The sequence below is a fragment of the Amphiura filiformis genome, chromosome 5, assembly GCF_039555335.1.
Source record: "Amphiura filiformis chromosome 5, Afil_fr2py, whole genome shotgun sequence".
In the NCBI taxonomy this organism is placed as follows: domain Eukaryota; kingdom Metazoa; phylum Echinodermata; class Ophiuroidea; order Amphilepidida; family Amphiuridae; genus Amphiura; species Amphiura filiformis.
Window position 1 is genome coordinate 64,526,774 of NC_092632.1, and position 20,778 is coordinate 64,547,551.

General features: G+C 36.3%; 1 protein-coding gene across 1 annotated transcript in view; it reads right to left on the reverse strand.

The window, feature by feature from the left end:
* LOC140153547 (ras guanyl-releasing protein 3-like) overlaps positions 1-20,517 on the reverse strand; it is an 88,456-nt gene extending 67,939 nt beyond the window's left edge. The window contains 2 exon segments of the mRNA XM_072176326.1: positions 12,308-12,459; positions 19,787-20,517. Coding sequence (XP_072032427.1) covers positions 12,308-12,458 — 151 coding nt within the window. The 5' untranslated portion in view covers position 12,459; positions 19,787-20,517.
* Between the last annotated feature and the right edge of the window lie 261 nt (positions 20,518-20,778).

A 20,778-nucleotide genomic window follows, 5' to 3' on the forward strand; every position in this document is an offset into this window, starting at 1 on the left:
GGTTACGGCCTTGGACTCATAATCTGAGAGCTTGCTTGACGTGCGTGGGTTCGAGTCCCCGTCCCGCCACCGTGTTGCGCCTTTGGACAAGGCGCTTTGTCACGCTTGCCTCACCCCACCCAGGTGCAATGGGAAGCTGTTAGGGGTAGTCACAGTCGTTGTACTGATGAAGCGCCATTTGTAGGCAGCAAACGTGGTTCCGACATATTCTAATAACGGCGGAATAAATGTAAAGCGCTTTGAGGCTGTTTACGGCATAAAGCGCTATATAAATATCTACATTTTTTTTTTTATTTTATTTTTTTTATACAGACTATAGCCAGACTGGCTTCATTTTCTTCTAGCTCCTATGCCCACTTTAGCTTTTGCTACAGTACTGTATAGCATGTAAGAAATGATAAAATCACGAAAAAATGAACCCAGCGAAAATATCCCATTGTACATTAGTTCATTTAGTACATGTATGATGTAAGTTAATACAGAATAAAAAACAACTATAACTCAACCACAAATGTGTCCGTCCATATCAAAACAATGCACTTGTCGGCTGCTACATGTGTCTCTTTTACATGATAGCTAGGAACAAATACCAGACTCATCTCAAGTGGAGGTCATTTCAAATCATCCGCAAGTCACATGGTTTAGGAATACAGAGAACATGCCATAAAAATATGACTTGGGGATGATTTGAAGTGACCTCCACTTGAGATGAGACTGTTATTTATTTCTAGCTATTATGTGAAATGAGACACATGTAGCAGCCGACAAGTGCAGTGTTTTGATATGGATGGACACAAATGTTTACCAAAAATTCAAATTTTCTGTCCTGCACATGTATTCACACACATTGATGAAAAAAAAGTGATGATTTTGAAATATCATGAATATGATGCATGAACATCTCTTCCACAGTCATATAGATTCATCTCGTTCAAAACAACTTTCACCTATCCACTGGCTGATGCCGCAATAGGTCAGATTCTACAGAGTATTTCAAATCCCTCAGCTTTCTGGAAAATATCCCTCTACAAACAAACAATGTCATTGAGTAGTTTCCTTCTTACTTCAAAATTATGAGATATTTTACTATAAAATGGAGCCAATGGGCTATTCCATTAAAAATCCACACTACCCCTGTGGAAGGTTTTGGAAATATCGTCCAGAGGGGGAGTATGTTTTTCAAATGTAATTGGTTAGGATTAATCATTTTGAAACCCATACTTCCCCTGTATTATGGCTTTACCTATATCTTCCACAACTGGAGAGAGTATTTCAAATAGAAGTTATCCAATTGTATATTCTATTTGAAACCCATACCCCCACTGTGGAAGACTTCAGCTAAATCTTCCACAGGGGTAGTGTGGACTTTAAATGGAATAGTCCAATTCTTGAATGATTCCAAAATACTTACAAAGAGGAAATAATGCAAAAAACTATTTGTACTTTTTTAATCAATAAAATATTTCCATCAATAAATAAAACAATAAATTCTATCAGAAATTGGGAGTTATGAACCGAAACCAGAAAAAAATTGCATGATGTTCTTTGCTGCACAATCAAAAAATATATTGCAACAAAGAAATATTAAAGGAAATGATTAGGGAGGCCATGGTCAAAAGGCCAATCAGGCCCTTTTTTGACACAGTAAATTACAGCCGATTAGTATTAAATGATTCACCTCATTCGAAGCGACTGTTCACAAACACTTGTTAGGGGGGCCTGATGCAAATAAAAAATTTAATCGCGAACATTTTTCGCCCCCCCCCCCTTCAGATCTCAAAAATTTCAGAGCCACCCTTTTGACATGAAAATTATGGGTCAACTCCATAGAAAAGCATAATTATAAACTCAATTTTCACGGCAAAATTTGTGGTCAATTTTTTTCAGGGCCCCCCTAGGAGGGTCAAAACTTTTAAGGCACCCCATTTTGCATCAGGCCCCCCTAACAAGTGTTTGTGAATGGTCCCTAAATATGTGGTGTGATCATTCAAAATCAGTCTGAAGTCGGATAGGATTGTAAATAGCATTTGCAAAGCAACATTTTGCAGAAGATGTTCATAAGATGTGAGTATAGTTTAAAGAGTTTCCAAAATAATAGTAAACATAAGGAAATACTTCCTTCTTTTGGCTATATGTCAAAATCGATATTTCCGACTTCCGACTGATTTTGCTTGATCACATCACATATGGAAATCAAGCATGTTTTTGTTATTATCCTCCACAAACTGTATTGTTAATGGGCAAATTAATACGACCCACGTTAATTAGTCTATGTATATAGTATCAAATAACGTTCTATAAATTATCATGAAAATTATTCAGTATCAACCTCTAAATTCCTGGAAAATCAGGAAAAACGTGGGCGTGACCAGATTAGACAAAATCAAAACAACATCATTAGAGAAAGTACGGGAGTAAATGAAATATTTCAAGAATAATTGATGAATTGGCCCTGCAAAGACTGACTACATTGCAATCAGATACACAGACAATGTAGAGAATGTATCTGTGCAACAACACCCCTAGAAAAGAAAAAGTGCAGTGATTTATAGTGCGCTACGCACAGGCACAGCGCCTAGACGTTGATCCACATGCCTCAGCACACTTTACAGGTTATCGCTGACCACTACGGCCCACATCATTCCATAAACCATTTAACAACAAATCAGGGACTTTGCTGCTTCAAGAGCGCACACCCTAGACATTCCACAAATAACTATCACAACCAGGATCAGCTCCCCGAGTTTCGTACGGGTTACAACGAGACAATTAGCAGTTAGTTCCTTGTGCAGGGGAATTTCAAGCTAACTCAATTTGTTCACGAGAGCGTACTAGGCACTGCCAGGGTTCGAACCCGCAACCTCTCGCACCATAGTCAAACGCCTTAACGATTGAGCTAACTAGAACAAACTAGAATTATGTGGTTTGTAATTAAGGTGGCTCCCACACAAAGATATGTAAATAACAAAGGTTTGTAAATACAAATAATATACAAATAAGCTCATTAATATTCAGAAATATGCAAATAATGTGACACAAAACAATGCAGCACATCAGCCCACCAATACCAAGTTAATCGGTTATTGCATTTAAGCTGCAGAGTGATTTAATATAAATGTAGGCAAAATATGCAAAATTTTTAATATTCATAAATATGCAAATAACATTTTGGCTCCAAAATGGCTGGTTTTACATGGTTTTGGCAAAAGGTAGAAAAAAATTATCCCAAAATGCACAATCTGGGTCGGTTGGGCCTGTAAAACAGTTTTATTTTTCTGTGGCCTAAAATAATATAGCAGCATTTGTAAATTGTTATCTAGGCCTAAATACCAACATTTATGCTGCAACTATGAATACACGCAAAGAAAAGCAAACACATATTCAATTTTGCATGCAATGTGCTGAAAATTTTCCAGAAATCATACCTGCCAAAATGGTCCACAATTTGTGACACTTTTTTATTTTCAGATTTTTGTCAAAAATGTTCGCATTATCTTTTTGTTTTCAACTTCTTTAATTTCTTCAGTGGCACCATATGGCACACTATTCATCCCAAATCATAAACGTAATTCTAATTTTGGCCACTTTATCACTCATTTGCGCTTACCTAGCTCAGTCGCACTATGCCGCCATGCAGTCACGTCCAAGTCTATGTTAAAAAAATCCCAGGGTCCATAATATGCCCTGCAACAGCTGATAGTGAACTCTATTACTACACTACCTACCAGTTACTACTCCATCCTGATCTAGCACCCAGTAATTGTTTTGTGTGATTTGGATGTATTCAAATATTTCTTAGAACCTTACAACACGGAGCCCCAGGCAAACAAATTACTCAACACAATACAAAACAAGGGTATTCTTTGACACTAATTACAGTGAGATTTTGATATATAACTTTAATAATTAGATCTAAAGTGATTGATCATGTATGACGATCAGCTTGTATGTACGATATTGTGTGAAACTTTAACCAGCATTTTGTTCTATGTGTTCGTTGAATGATGATGTAGACTCAAGTGATGATGTGGACTAAATGTGATTGGACATGTGCTTTTCCACTCTTGCTCAGACGACAGCCTTTTTTGCAAAAGTATAATAAAAGTCCCAAATATGACAATTTGTGAGCGCAGCCAGCAAAAAAATAAGGTTTTTAATGCCTTTTGGGTCAAAGTCCACTTTTCACAAAATTGCCCCCCCCCCCCGTGGAAAAAAAAGATCTAGTTTTTCAAAATCAGCACCCACAAAAAATCATGTGTACGGGCCTGTGTGAAGTTACTAAGCTACCTCTGAGGTAGCTTAGAGTTAGCACAGATCTGAACAAGTATCATGTTAACATACACAAAGCTTAACACAAAAGATTTACCACTGAGATATCTCTGTGGTAGCACCCCTAGGGGAAGCGCATAAACACAAAGTGATCGCTGCAGCTAATACAGAGTACTTAGGGCGCACCATTAGATTTCAGGGGGGCATGGGAGTTTTTGAAAAAAAAAACTTTGCCCACTAGTGAGGAAAAAAAAAAAACAACTTTGCCCACTAGTGAGAAAAAAAATAAAATTTTGCCTCACTGATGAGTAAAAAAAAAAATTTCCCCACCCAACTTTGTATACAAATTTACATTAAAATTGAAAAAAAAATACTTCGCCGCCGAAGGCGGCAAAAAAAAAAAATTTGGCGGAAAAAAAAAAAAAAAAAAAAAATTCTGCTCTTGTAGGCGAAAAAAAAAATTCTGCCTGACCCAAACTCCCATGCCCCCCTGAGAATCTAACGGTTAAGTCCCTTAGGTAATGACTGTGTGGAGGGACCGTGTGGACAAGTATCAGTGATAACCCCATGAGAACTACCTGCTGAGTGGCCAAAAAGAAGTTTCCATTATTAATTGGACCAATCAGTAACATTGTTAGAATAATTTCACCAAACAAAAAAATTGGGGTGAATTATTTGCAAAGCTCCATTCTGATTGGTGATTAAAGTTAAGATATCATGTAATTGACCAATCAGAGGTAATGTTAGATCGGCATGTACTGCTCAGGGGGTTAAATGATGACCTCATATGGGGATAAGCCCCAGTCTGAACACGGATCCTGAAATCCTATAATACATTATCTTATGATATGAAATTGGTTATTTTTTTAAAACCTGATATTTGTACTTAGGCCTATAAAAAAAAAAAAAAATCAGCCTGTTTGTCAAGTCAACAGAGCAAAATATGTCATATTCACCCGTAGAACTCTACCGTATGTTAAAAGGGCATTTCATGATCCACAGCCTCATCCACCCACTTTTCTAAAAAAAAGTTGAGATTTTTATACCACTGGATACCTCTGGCTACATGTTTATGTATCACATTTTTTTTGCAGATTGATTCGTTTTGGCAAAAATATCGCGAAATTTGAATTTTGTTCTGTAATACATGGTATACCAGAACAAAATTACAACAGTGGCCTATGAAGCAGTGTAATACACATAACCATGCATAACTCGCAAACGCAAAATCGGAATGAACTGAAAATTTAGGAATAAGCTTTTTTCATGGATATCTACTGAAAAATGTCATAAAAAGAGGATGTTAGGATCACGAAATCCTACTTTAAATGGACAAAATAGCCAGTTGGGGTGTCTTTCACTTGTTATTTCGGTTTAAAATGTACAGAACCTGTTCCTAAGAGTTTTGTTTGTTTTTTGTTTGTTAGTAGAATTACACTTACAAATGTGCAATATGTATTCAATTTCATTCACACAAGAGTTAGGACAAGGACACAGGAAAAAACAAAGGACATGAAAAGATACAACTATTATTATGATAATGAGTTGTCTTGTAAATTGATTAATAAATCGGGTCAGGCATATTTGTTTTGTGGTTAGTGACTTCATCTCAAATGTCGTCGAGTTGCAGTACACAAAAATCAATTATCTCCATTTTTGGTTGTTTTCAATTCAATTTGCTATGCGCAGGGGCTTCAGATTGCTGAGATGCATTTTTGGAGATAAAGTGCGAATTGTCTAAAAATAGGACGTTTGGATGAAAACAAGATGAAACTTTACAAGACAGAAGTGAAATTTAAGTGCTGTTTAAAATGTGAACTTCCACAGTACCTGTATTATGTTTACTCTGCTTCAGGTTCAGATATTAGTCAATTTTTATTTTCCTTCTCTACTGAAAAAGGTTAAAACTAGAATTATGCGGTTCCTAATTAAGGTACCCCCCTCCAGATGTGTAAATAACAAAGGTTTGTAAATGAAAATAAGCTCATTAATATTCATAAATATGCAAATAACATGACACAAAACTACACAGCACAGCAGGCCACTATACTATCACAATACCAAGTTTGAAGTTATTGTGTTTAAGCTGCAGAGTGGACTAATGAAAATGTAGGCAAAATATGAAAATGAGCTCATTAATAATATTCATAAATATGCAAATAACATGACACAAAAATAGACAGCACACCAGGCCACCATATCCAGTCCCCATACCAAGTTTGAAGTTGATCAGTCTTTGCGATTAAGCTGCAGAGTGGATTAATGAAAATGTAGGCAAAATATGCAAATGAGCTCTTTAATATTCATACATATGCAAATAACATGACACAAAATTATACAGCACATCAGGCCACCATACTATCTATCACAATACCAAGTTTGAAGTTGATAGCAGCCAGCCACACAGACAGACAACCAACCATTTGGATGATAACATAAGCCCCACACATGTGTGGGGGCAGAAAAAAATCAACCCGAACATGCTCCTTTTACTTTTAGTATCATTTGTTTATTATTATTACTTTCTCATATTTCAACATGTTTTGCCATTCAATGTTTACTGTATGATGCAAAATTCCATTCAAATTGGATGATTATCAGTGAAACAAACATTCCATTCAAATTGGATGATTATCAGTGAAACAAGCATTCCATTCAAATTGAATGATTATCAGTGAAACAAACATTCCATTCAAATTGAATGATTATCAGTGGTGGCACCAGATTCTTTCCCACAGAAGGGGGATATGAAGTTTGTATACCCAAAATATTGGAATATTATTGCTGCTTTTGATGATTAGGGGGGACAAATTCAATTTGTCCTTTGTTGGGGGTGCACCGCAACCGCCTTGTGGCACCATCACTGCACTGATGATTATTTCCAGCCTACAACAATAAAATACAAACAAAATTGATGCATTCTTTTGGCTAAATTTCGAAATAGATTTTTTTCTGACATAAAATACTGATTATGTTTGATTGCATCACACAAAAATGAAAAAAAAGAAGAGAACTTTTTAGAATATATGATTCTCATCTGGGAACACCATCACAAAGGACAAAAAGGACACTGTCTACAGGCGCGTATCCAGGAATTCGTAGACCGGGGGGCGCAAATTAGATCCTTGTGAAATATAACATGGCCGCGAAGTGGACATCCCGGAGCGCTTGCGCGACGCAGGGGGGGTGTCTGAGGAGGGATGTGCCCCCTCAGAAGTGAGAAACTTTTACAAAATGAAGACCTTATTGAAGGCATTTGGTGGACCATTTTGGCACTATTATTGTGTAAAATTCCCCCCCCCCCCCGAGATCAGAAGTTGGGAAATTTTGCAAAATGAAGGTCTAATGGTAATCCCCCTTAACATTTTTTTGGTATGTTGATCGTCCCTTTCTCCTCTTCTTTCCTCCACTCTCTCCTCTCTCTCTCTTTCCCCTTCTCTCTCCTCTTTCCCCATTTTTTTACCCGGGGGGCGCGCGCCCCCTTCGCCCCTCCCCTGGATACGCGCCTGGTCTACAACATCTGATGCACATTTCAAGACGGATTGGTGCTAATGATTACCTGGCAAGAAGCCTTTTGATGGCAAGAAGCCTTTTGATGGCAAGAAGCCTTTTGATGGCAAGAAAGGCAAGAATTCTTTTAAATTTAGGCCCTATTATTTGAGTGTGCACAACATTTTACAGGCTTCTGCTTCTAGTTGTGCCTCCTCCAGTTATTTTGTTATCATGTTTTGTTATTTGTATGTTTTAATTTTGATGGAAATAAATATGATTGATTGATGATTGATGATGCTAATTTATAATAGATGCTAATATGCAAATTCGCATAATAGAAAAATATATCCTTAGGGTATAGTAATAATTGGCCTGTTCAGACGATCACTTGTAAAGTCACTTGTAAGTACGATAATTTACCAGTAAGTCCTGTGTGGACACATACTCGCTTGTAGCGTAATTTAATTGCTGGCTTGCATGTAAGTTAAATTCGAAAGTAGGCTACCGCCTATAAACACACCTAATGATATACTGTCAAATAATCTTGATCTATACCATCTTTCAATTACAAAACTATCCACTTCTTTTTAACATCTGCCATGTCTGCATGGGATCTAGCATTAATTTAGCCAAAGCTCAACAGGTCAGGATTTCCCCCATCAACACATTTGTAGCTTTATCTGAAAATTGGACGCAGATTTTTACCATGTTTTACCAGTTTATGTGTAACATATATAAATGACATGTAAAAGCTATCAAAATGGATTAAATTATATACCTACAATTGTCAACTTATACTATGATCAGCTCGTAATAGGCAAGAAATATTTGGTTATTGTTACTGCACAAGTCAAGAAAGTCCCAACTTACACCCGAGTAAATTCACAAAAGCTCTTGTCATTCATGCAATACGCAAAGCGCAGTTTCCGTAGGTGCTGCACCCAGCTGTGTGTACGCCATTCTATATCAATCCACGATGTTATGAGTCCCGCCTATTACCATGATTACGAGCTGAGAGTATAGTCATCATAGGTAAGCAATTATTAGGGGGTGGAGATTAAAAATAAAAATTGACTAAGCAACAGACAGGTGTCATATAATATCAGGGAGTGGCACTGATGAGGTCAAAATAAATAATGAGACTTAATTAAAGTGACGACTTTATGGCTACACCACCATCATATTGTATAGGTTATATGTGAACCATCGCATCGAAATAGCCATGTCTGAAACCCATGTTATAAAGAAAATAGGTAAGAAAAAATAATGAATGATATTAGTAAAGGACTCTTGAATCTTGGTTGTGTTCCCATGTCCTACTTATTTCATGACTTTTCACCAAAGTCTTGGAAGGGTCGACAATTTGTTGCATAATTATGCTGTGGGATTCTTCAAAATAACATGGTTTTGAGTAGCTTTGAATAAAATTTTGATAACAACAACATTTATTTCTACAACAGTCTGGTAAGAATACTATCCATTAGCCGGAGGGTGCCGTATTGGACATTTAGTTATTTTCTTTATTTTCCACCCGACTTACCCGGGTGAAGAATAAAGAAAATAATCAAATATCCAAAGCTAACGCTAAATACAGCGCCTCCGCCTAAATATACACTGCAAACCTGCTGAGTCCAAGAATTCAATCATTCTACAACTATTGGATACACAGGGCTGAATTTACCTTTTTGGGGGCCCTGGGCCAGGTCAAAATTTGGAAGCCCCAACTCATTATGTTGCAATCATGTGGCTATTAGAGACAGAGAACGATAGGGATGGTCCCCCTGCATGGAACACTTGAAGACAGCAAAAAAATAAAAATAAAAATGTGAGAAAGCTATTGTTTTAATCGCCCGGGTAATCACCCTTTCATGAGTGTGTATCTGAGAGGGATGGGCATGACATCCTGATTGACAACCAAGCACATAACCAGGATTTATTTGGGGGGGGCTGATTTTGAAAAAGTGGACTTTTTTTTTTACTAGGGGGTGGCGGATTTTGAAAAAGTGGACTTTTTTTTACTAGGGGGGTGGCGGATTTTGAAAATTTGGACCTTTTTTGACCAAAAGGCATAAGAAACCCCAATTTTTCCGCTTGCTACACTCGCATAAAATGGGGGGGCATCCACACCAGCCACCTTAGTTACAGGCCTGTTGACAACAATTATGCTTTGGACTAATAATTAGTTATGGTTGGAACATACCATGTTTTCTTTCAGTATACTACCACGCTCTATCAAAATCCAAATTAATTTAGAATCCAATTACTCATCTGTAAGCAGAAGTAACTTGCTATGATTGGCTAATTCCCTGATGATGCTAACTTCATTATGCATAAGTTGTGCGCAAGTTTGATTGGCACCATCCTTACCCTTGCTTTTCATTTCTTTTCTTCATTTCTCATTATAAAAAGGGCTTATGGCTTTTATAAAAAGGTTTGTGACTGTAAGAAGCAAGAAATATTAAAATATTGCAATTATTGATATTTGCTGTGTCATAATTTTTGTTGTGATTAATATTCTAGGTCAAATTTACTCTCGGTAAATTGTGTCAGTTTTGATTTTCAATTAATGAGCACTGGTAATTACAGTCTGCAAAATCATGGGCTATTCCACTTGAAACCCATACACCCCCTATATGAAGACATCACCTTAATCTCCCACACAGGGAGAGTAGATTTCAAATGGAAACACCCATTCAGGTAACCCCACTTGAAATTCACATTCCCTGTGTGGAAGATTAAGGGCATATGTCTTCTAGAAGGGGTGTAAGGATTTCAACTGGAATAGCCCAATGGACAACTGATTAGTGTATTTACTTTGAATCCATCAAACCATGTATAAGATTTTAATTCTGTCAGAATTATAACAGCTTTACCGCATTTACATGGTCCAACTGACAATTCTATTCTGTGTGACAGCTTCTTCACACCCCTGGGAGGGGATATGTATGGGTATTGTATTCATTCATTCCACATGATTTGTATAGCTCTTTTTCTCTAGATGAATCAAAGTTTTTGATGTCTATTTTCTTATGTATTTTGTTGTTTTTTACTCCATATTTGTACCTTTATCTCAGTTTCGAATTTGCCGCCTTTGGCCCCCATGGAACAGATCATGAATATGTGTTTACCTTGTGTTTAGTTTGGTGTTTAGGTGTCCTATAAATGAAAAATTAAACACATTGCAGTGTTTATAAAGTGTTACAGAAACCCTAAACTATTGGATTTACAGTGTACGTAATTAAACCAATCCTACCAAACTTAACATTCATGCATGTCAACACGTTATTGCTTTGGTTTGTATACCTCATTAAGTCAATATCCCCCCCCCCAAAAAAAATTAATCGTCACAGTTTCCAACATTTCAAAGAAAAGATAATCCCTTGATTAGAGGACATCAGAATCCAATCGCTTCCCCCAGGACAGGTGATGTCTGTACTTATACCAGTTTCAAACTTTTTGCCGTTTGCCGCTGAGCGGCATGACGCTTCATCATGCCGCTTGCACTTGTCTGCAAGCGGAGCGGCACACTGCTGAGCAGCAGCGGCATGACTCTGAAAGCCACTCTTGCTGCTCAGCACCGCTCCAAAATCGTATTTTGTTCTCATACGTCAGAGCGCTACCGCTCCGAGTTGGCTTGAAAAAAAATTCAACAACTCCCAGCAGTGCTGTCGCCGCGGCAAAGTGGTGGAGCGATCGATATATCGGCTTGCCGCTGGTCACCGCTAGCATTTTTGGTGCAACTGCGCAGTGAAGCAAAATTATCTTCAAGCGGCAGGAAAGTATGAAACCAACATTAGATGGGCCAGTTACAGGTTAACACCCTACATTTTTCCAGACTGACTGCAAGCTACTGTACATGTACAAGCTCGTATGACTCTCTGTACACAAGACAGGTGGCTTAATGTCCCCTCCAAAGGATGAAACCCTCCCAAGGTTCATCTTACCCACTGTTATACATATCATGTGACTATTCTGAGATATACACCTTATCACTTCCAAAATTGGACTCCAAATTTACATACGACAATAGTTTTCAACACATTTTGTAACTGATCATCATTCCCACCAATCATTCTCATGATTCTATTGGCTTTACGCACAGCGCAAAATGCACCTCAAAAGGCACGCACATACCTGTACATTACTAAATCCTCCCCCAAATAGAATGCATGTGCTGCATAAACCAGGTCTATGCTGTAAAAACATGGCTTTACATCCTTATAAACCACGACGTAAAAAATGATAAAATGCACACATTTTTGTTAATTAATCAGATATCTTTATTTCAATTGCCCTATGTTAACAAAAATGTCAATAACATTAACATTTGCATGATACACACATCAAGCCTAACTAGGATGCATTTAATTTGTATTTCATATCCAATTTGTAAAACAACACGAAGTCAAAAATTTGACACAGAGACCTACATATTTTATATCCACCACACTGTGCAGTAATAAATACCTTTGGTCCATTTTAATTATAAGAGATACACAAAAAGTAGTTTTAAGTGGGAATTAAACAGCGGGTATTGTTGACTTACTTTTAGTATTATGTGCACCTAGCTCTGTGGTAGCAAGCGGCGCTCTTGCTCTGGAAGCACCAGCCGGGCGCCGCACACCCGGATCATCGTCCGCAGATGATTGTCTCTGTTGCAGCCTCACCGGCCTCCGCGGGCCCGGTAGAGGTGCCATCCTGAAAAACAAGCCAAAATCAAGGAATCAAACATTGCAAGTATGTAGTACACTCTTGAACTTGATGTGAATGATATGCTTGCTATTATCACATGCTGGTGCAATCAGCAAATAAAGTAAGTTATGTTTAACCATATCTTGTACAGTCAAATGGTCCAATTTGTCATAAATTACCATAATTAAGTGAAAGAGTTTTTGTAATTATATAATTTTATTTTAGCATGAATAATATATTAGCATGAATAATAAAATTAAGAAAATTACAAACAAGCAGTGAGTTTGGTTCAGTGATTTTTAAAATAAGCTTTGGAATTTTGTATCCTTCTTTGAAATTTTGTGTTATTCTTTGAAACTTTTGTGTTATTCTTTGAAAATGTTGTATAATTCTTTGAAAGCTTATATTTGAAATTTTGTATTCTTTTAAAATATTGTATAATTCTTTGAAATTTTGTACAATTGTTTGAAATTGTGTTTAATTGTTGAAATTGTGTATAATTCTGTGAAATTTTATATAATTCTTTGAAATATTGCATAATTGTTTGAAATCGTGTTATTGTTTGAAATTATGTATAATTCTGTGAAATTTTGTATAATTCTCTGAAATTTTGTATAATTCTCTGAAATGTTTTTGTTTATACAATTGTTTGAAAGTTTGTATAATTCTTTGAAATTTGGCATATTAAAAGTTTATGACAATAACAAACATGGCTTTTCATTACTGTCAATTATTTAGGATCTACAGCATACTCATCTGTCAGTACAAAGTTCTTACCCCAATATGCTTACACATTGATGTAAATGGACACTTGAATGCATTGGGTACACAAACTCATACCCCCCAACACGAGGTCAACTTTTGAGCTATTATATTGAATAGAGATTTTTGAACTATGCCACTGCAAGTGAGAGCATTTTCGACTCATAGTGATCTATCATACTGAGTGTGTATATGCGGCGGCACTTAAGAAATGCAACATAATAAAACAGTGATTGACACAAGTATGAGATACCTCTTACTGGTAAAAATGTGACCCAAACTGATCTGAACTGTGAGGTAAATCATTTGAATCATCAAAGAGTGATTATGGATGACAGAAAATGTGTTACAAAACATGCAAAGCTATAGCCCAGCTCTGTGTGATATGGAACTGAGACAAATACCAGGGATTGCTGTGCTCGAAATCTTGTCAAAATACTACGCACTAAAGCGTATTGTAACAATTAAGGGGGTACTACACCCCTCGATAAAATTGTGTCTGTTTTTGCATTTTTCTCAAAAACTAAGAACACACTGGTAACAAAAGTGATGTATATTATAGGGGCAAGGAATCCAATTACTACAATGGAATTTCAGTGACCCAAGACAAGCGATTCATATTTATGATAAGAAATAAGGTACCGCTAGGATGTACCTCATTTCCTATCATATACTGAACCGCTTGTCTTGATCGAGTCACTGAAATTTCAGTGTAGTAATTGGATTCCTTGCCCCAATAATATACATAACTTTTGTTACCAGTGTGTTATTATTTTTGAGAAAAATGCAAAAGTTGTCACAAATTTACCACAGGGGTGCAGTACCCCCTTAAGAGCCTTGTTTTTTAAGAAATAAATACAAAATCGATGGTAACATTCATTCTGTACATTTTGACCCCGAGTCACTGAATTGATAAAAGGTAACATTTTATAAACGACAAATCAAGTTATAGACCACTTGACATGTGAAATCATTGCCCGGCAGTATGTGCACAAATTATGGCAATTTCCACTGTTCTTTGCCCTGCAGTGTGCGTACGCATCATAATTTGCTCAGAGCACATGCATTTTAAATCGCCCACTACATTTCATATAGTATAAGAAAGCCATTGAACAGTGTAGCTGTTCATTCAAGCATATAAATAGACCAGTCCCTCGCCTTTGTTGATAAACAATGATGTCAAGTGGCCTTATAGCCCTATGCCGTTCTACAAAGTGCTTTCCCGCCTCATTTGAATGGGCTCACTGTGGCATGACAGTTACAGAAACTTTTTGTGCTCTGTTCATCACTGGCATGCTTTTTTTACCTTTTCTTAATTGAATGGATGTCGAATGGATGCCAATTGAAGGAATTAAAGGCCTATTCAGAGATTTTCTTTACTAAATATTTTGTCTCATTGCACCACCAATTGATCAACAATTATATATATAGGCCAATTTGATCACAACATTTTATGTTTATTGCACCAAACATGTGAATAACCCACTCTGAAGCTAGCACCGTACCATGCTGAATTCGACAGGCTTGTTCCTCGATACAGAAAAAAATTAAAATTTAAAAGTACTTATATTCTCGGATGTTTTTTTAATACATTCTTACTGCAAATAATTCAATCAGCTTTTTTTGTTTTCATTCTAATGAAATATGATATTGGTAAATTCTCTAACTATTTGATAAACAGTGAAGGCGGTGAACCAATTGATTGAAGGCGGTGAACCAACATTAATTATTATGCTTGATACAAGCCCAGGGGGTACTGAAGTTTGGTTTTGGTAGGGACGTGCCGCTGAGATTTTGGAAGTAGACCCATAAATATACCAATTTTTCAAGAAATTTGGACCCATTGATATACCAAAAGTCAAAATTTTCGGTCGAATTTACCCAAAATTGTTTTAGTTTTTACAAATTTTCCCAAAATGTTGGGAAAATTTTGAAAATTTTGGCTAGATTAAGGAAAAATTGGGCTGTTTTCCGAAAAATTTTTGAAAAAAGGACCCATTCATATACCAAAATAGACTTTGAAAAAAGAGTCATTGATATACCAGAAGGCTGAAAATGCTACCCATGTTTGCAGCACGTCCCCGTTTGGTCATTTGTACTGAGTACCCCCCCCCCCCGATACAAGACTGACGTGTGGAATTAAGATTACATCATACGTGCACCATTTGTTATTTTTTGTTCTTGGTGGAGGGGAATTTCCCCCTTTTCCTCCACAATATTAACTTTTAAGTAACAGAAGTTGAATTAATCTCCTTAGATATTTGATTTATTCATTACGCATAATTAATGGTAATAATAGCTGCAAGTAGAACACAATTTGTTATCTATGAATTACAGGGAATAAAGTTGTGAAAAAAAAAAAATACATGTTATCTATGATTTACATTCCAAAAATATACCATAACCTATATTTCAACATTACAGAATTAACACCCAAATATTTTCTCATGGTATATATTGAGCTGAGACAGTTATAAGTTGTGTGAATATATCAGTTTCACTCAAAAACCCCGGCTGGTTAAGGGTTGGGGTATGAACGTTTGGACAGTATTTATTGTGGGACATTAGAGCACATCAGACATATCGAATTGCATTCTGAATACGAAGAATGTCCTTCTGATATCAAATAATTTTGATTTTTGAAATTGCAATGTAATACACATTTTTTGGCAAATGATTAAAATTTGATATTTTTGATATTTAACAGTACTCGGTAAACTTTATAAATCTGATGATTTATACTTAAAGTGTATGTAGGTGGGATGAAAAGTTAACGATCAATTGAAAATTTTGACCTTTCGTATTGAAGATATGGATTTTTTCCCAAAACAAATTTTAGGTCTTTTGGGGAAAAAATCCATATCTTCAATATGAAAGGTCAAAAGTTTCAATTGATCATCGGCTTTTCCTCCCAGCTACATACACTTTAAGAATATGTCATTAGATTTATAAAATTTACTTCAAGACTGTTATATATCAAAATGTGAAAATTATCATTAAATAATTTGTCATAAAATTTGTATTATATCGTTAATTTCAAAAAATGAAAATTATTTGATATCAGAAAGACATTCTTCATATTCAGAATGCAGTCGATATGTCTGATGTGCTCTCATGTCCCAAAAAAAAAAAATACTGTCGAAACGCTCATTCCAGGTCCCTTAAGAAAAACCTAAAAAGCACATGAATGCAGACCCAAAACGGACTGAAAATAAATAAAAATGTGGGAATTTGGACTTGCAAAAAACTTGAATTCAGACTAAAGCCCGAAAAGTGGCATCTCTCAAAAGTGGTGCGAGTAGTATTTCTAGTGTTTGAGCGTAGGCTACACTCCCCCTTTCAAGGCTCTGGAGCAATATTATCTAAATTATCTATTCAGATAATACATTATTGTTTAGTGTGCAGGTTTATATAATGGCTTGGAAGGGTACATAGTTTGTGAATATATAAATGCATGGGAGAAGAATACATAATGGTGAATAGAACTGGGCACTAGAAGCATATACAAGGATAAGTCGAGGATAAGCCGATATGATTGACAAAATTATCCAGGCAAGAACTGTTTAAGAATATAGGTCATATATATCCATCCAATTGCACAGGCCCGTACGCAGGATTTCATTTGGGGGGGGGCCGATTTTGAAAAGTGGACTTTTTTCCAAGGGGGGCAATTTTTTGAAAAGTGGACTTTCTTCCCAAAATTTGGACCTTTTTTGTTCCAAAAAGCGTAAAAAACTTGAGGGGGATGCAATTGCAATACATGCAATATGTTTTGTTTGTGAGGATATTACATCCCAGCAAGGTGTTTAGTAGCTTTTAGTGGATGGGTGTGTCCCACATTGAGGGTGGGTGCAAGAATAGGCTTTCCAAGCCCCAGTGGCACAGCTAGGGGTTGTGATGCCCTGGGTCAAGGATACAAAATGGTTGTGCCCCAAACCTGTGAATGTATCGGGGACACCCCATCAGTCCAAAACACCGTCAATCCGAACGCCCGTCAGTCTGAAAACCCCGATGTACCAACGGAAACATTACTTTGCTCGGAAACTATGCATTGTTGACCCAAAATATTTTTGCACAGATCATTCAACAATCTATTTTATTTTATATCATTTCATTAATTTGATATTTTTTTGTCTTAACTTTCAATAAAATTTTGATTCTTAACTTTTTTACCAAACTAGATTATTGAATTATTGAATTTGGATGATTTTGCCTAATGCCAGTACTTTAAAACATAAAAGTAAATTAAAAAATTGATATCCAGAACCTATACATTTTCACAAATAAATTTGTCGGTCGCAACACATAGTGGCGTACGTGAAGGACAAAATACGTTTCCGAGCAAAACGTTTTTGAAGGATATGCTACTAGTAACGGTTTCGATACTTCTCCACTGTTATCTATCAGTGGTCCGATTCCATTTGAAATTGAAGTTTAAGGTTCAAACTATTAAACTGTATCTTTAATAGTTAAAAAGGAATAATTATTATAGGATAATAGCCAGCTCTAATCCTATACGCCACTATGTGAAACGGAAAATTTGGAAAATCACTCTACGCCACTAGGTGTTGCGACCGACGAATTATCTTTATACATTTAATTTTCTTCTGAACTTTTTATGTTATTGAGATAAATATCAATATTTAGGGAAAAATACAATAGTGTTATGCCTTAAAATCTTCAGATTGTAGTATGTTTCCCAACCCTTAAACTGTCGCAGTTCCTTTCATAGTGACTTAGGGGAAGTGGCCTTTAAGCACAAAAAGTGGCACATACTTAATACTGTGTTGTTTGCATTAAACACCCCAAATGCTACCTTCAATTTTTCAATGAAAAATTGACAAAAATGCCATCAGTCATGTCAGTGACGAATTCTAAATTACATGGACAAAACCTCAAACTTCCATTCAGTCCATTGCCTAATTATGGAAGAATGACACTAATTTCATCAGATTCTCTTTGATGATGCACTTACGGATGTAATTTTGTTGAATTTACTGCCAAAATATCATGTTCCACACGGTTGGTTCTGTGTGCGCCGCTATCTTGGATTTGAACCCGAAAGTGAGCGATTCTCACCACTGATTTTGAAACTTTTTTCACTGAAAATTCACTTCTAATAATTGCCCTCATTTGAAAAAAAATGCAACACCCCCAGGTGCTTATTACAAACAATACGGTAATATATACCTCTTAATTAGTTTCTGACAGTATGTCTCTGCTTCACTGGTATTGGATTTTCAATGTTTTACGGCTGTAATGGTGAAATCCATTTAAAATCCACACTCCCCCTGTGGAAGATTTTAGAAATGTCTTCCATAATGGGAGTATGAATTTCAAATAGAATCAGCACATTAACCAATTCTATTTGAAACTCATACTCCCTCTTTGAAAGATTCAGGTTGAATCTTTCTTAAAGGGTGTATGCGATTCAAATAGAGCTGCCTAATGTGTTCATTCTATTTGAAATTCATACTCCCCCATGAAAGATATTTCCAAAATCTTCTGGGGGAGTGGATTTTAACTGGGACAGCCCAATAAGGTATATAGGATCATGTCCCTGGATCAAGCATACGTATACCTGCAATAAGCAACTCTAGACTTAATTACTTTGAAAATCAAAACTATGTACATAAAACAGCTGCATTAGTTGAGTGCTGTATATTAATGGTAAAAGTGAAAGTCCCTTAATGAGTGTGATCTTTCAGACTGGGTAGTGGAGAGAAATAAAACCCATCATTATAATTGGCTATTATTAACCATGCATTGCAGTAGTAGCGAAAATGAAAAGACAAACGTCGTGGCACTACGTCATACTGTAATTAGGAATGTGCACTTTTGCATCAATTCATTACATTTTCTGATGTGTAATATGTTTTAGTGTGTCAAATTAGATCATCATCTTTATTTTCATTTCACTGAAATGTAATATTGATCAATTTTTGTGTAAATATTCGAAATATTTTCGTAGCCATGGGACTATGTCATACTGTATATAGTTGCAATTTGGAATATGCATATGCTTCAATTCACTGTTCACGTCAAATCGGACTTGATGATTTTTTAATACATTCTTACTGCAAATAATTTAATCAACATATTTGTTTTCATTCTAATGAAATATGATATTGGTAAATTGTCTAACTATTTTGTAAACAACTGATTGAAGGTGGTGAACCAACGTTAATTATTACGCTAGATACAAGACTGACGTGTGAAATTTAAGATTACATCATGCGGTGCACCACTGACTGACCGGAACACTTGCAGTAACGGTCAAACACACTGGACCAGCTTGAGATGCTTGCTTCCACGAATGTAAGAAATATTAAATTAAGCTGCTATTCAAAGGAAGATGAAATTTTCAGCCCTACTAATTGGTACTTTGAAATTAACAATGTACGTAAATAGTCACATGACTCCCACGTAACATCCCAATTGCGACTATAAATATCAATTCATACAAATATTAATATTTCTTCAAAAAACAAAAAATAAACTAAAAAGTACTGTTTCTCCTATTATTTCTAATAGGACAATTATAAATAATTTATCAAAGATTTAAACTTACCTTGTTGTTACCGTGAAATGCTTCAGCCTTTTCGCCGAATCTAGCCCCTGATTATTCAATGCAAATATGAAGACATGTGATAACGATTGGGTGCAGATGATTCCGCAGATGACGATGCAGTCAGTATAGGTGGGATGACATAAGAATTGACGAGATGATGAGGACGGATGACAAAACCTTTTCCTCTTGTTACTCACTGGCCATCAGCAGTGAGCGACTCACTAAACAGTGTGTACTTACTCCTTGCTTCAGGCCTTACCCATTTATGTGCTTATTGATGCTCATGAGCTACGCACTTCTTGTAAACAAGCATCTAATCCAAACACTGAGCTGCACAGTCAAGTCACGAGCATGTTGATAACCAATTTTGTAGTATGCATTTAAGAAATACCGATTGAAATCCACTAAGAAGATTTAAGATTGTTATGAGGGAGCTCTTTAAAGCATGTGTGCGTAAGGCTGGCTGTTGAACGTACGCATCATGCAACGTCAGTCAAGCGTTAGGATGCCAATTCCCAGGTCAGCCGGCCACTTCATAACACACACTGCCTGGATGACTGCAAGTTTTACACTACGATGATTATGACGACGTGCAGCTATAGAGTTGTCTCCTTGCTTGGTTGCACTGCTTGCAGCCAAGCTCAGTCAGTGCCTAGCTCTCTCCCTCTCCGACTCTATAGCATTCTTTCCCCTAGATATATTACGACATTTTCGAACTGACAGACAGTCACTTAAAGACTCCTGTTTGGTTTAGCTTTACAATATATTAAACTCTAGGCAAGCTGTATACTGTAGTATAACGACGCTGCTGTCCCAGAGCACTCTGCATACACACAGTGCGTAATCATGCCATGCAATATGCACACATTTTAAAATTAATTTGCATGTTTTAATTGCATTGTGTAGTAATTTAGAAAAAATCATTTATAAAACACAGCCAGCTTTTATAGCTTCATTCATTTGCAATTTCATAACAAATATAATTTGACATG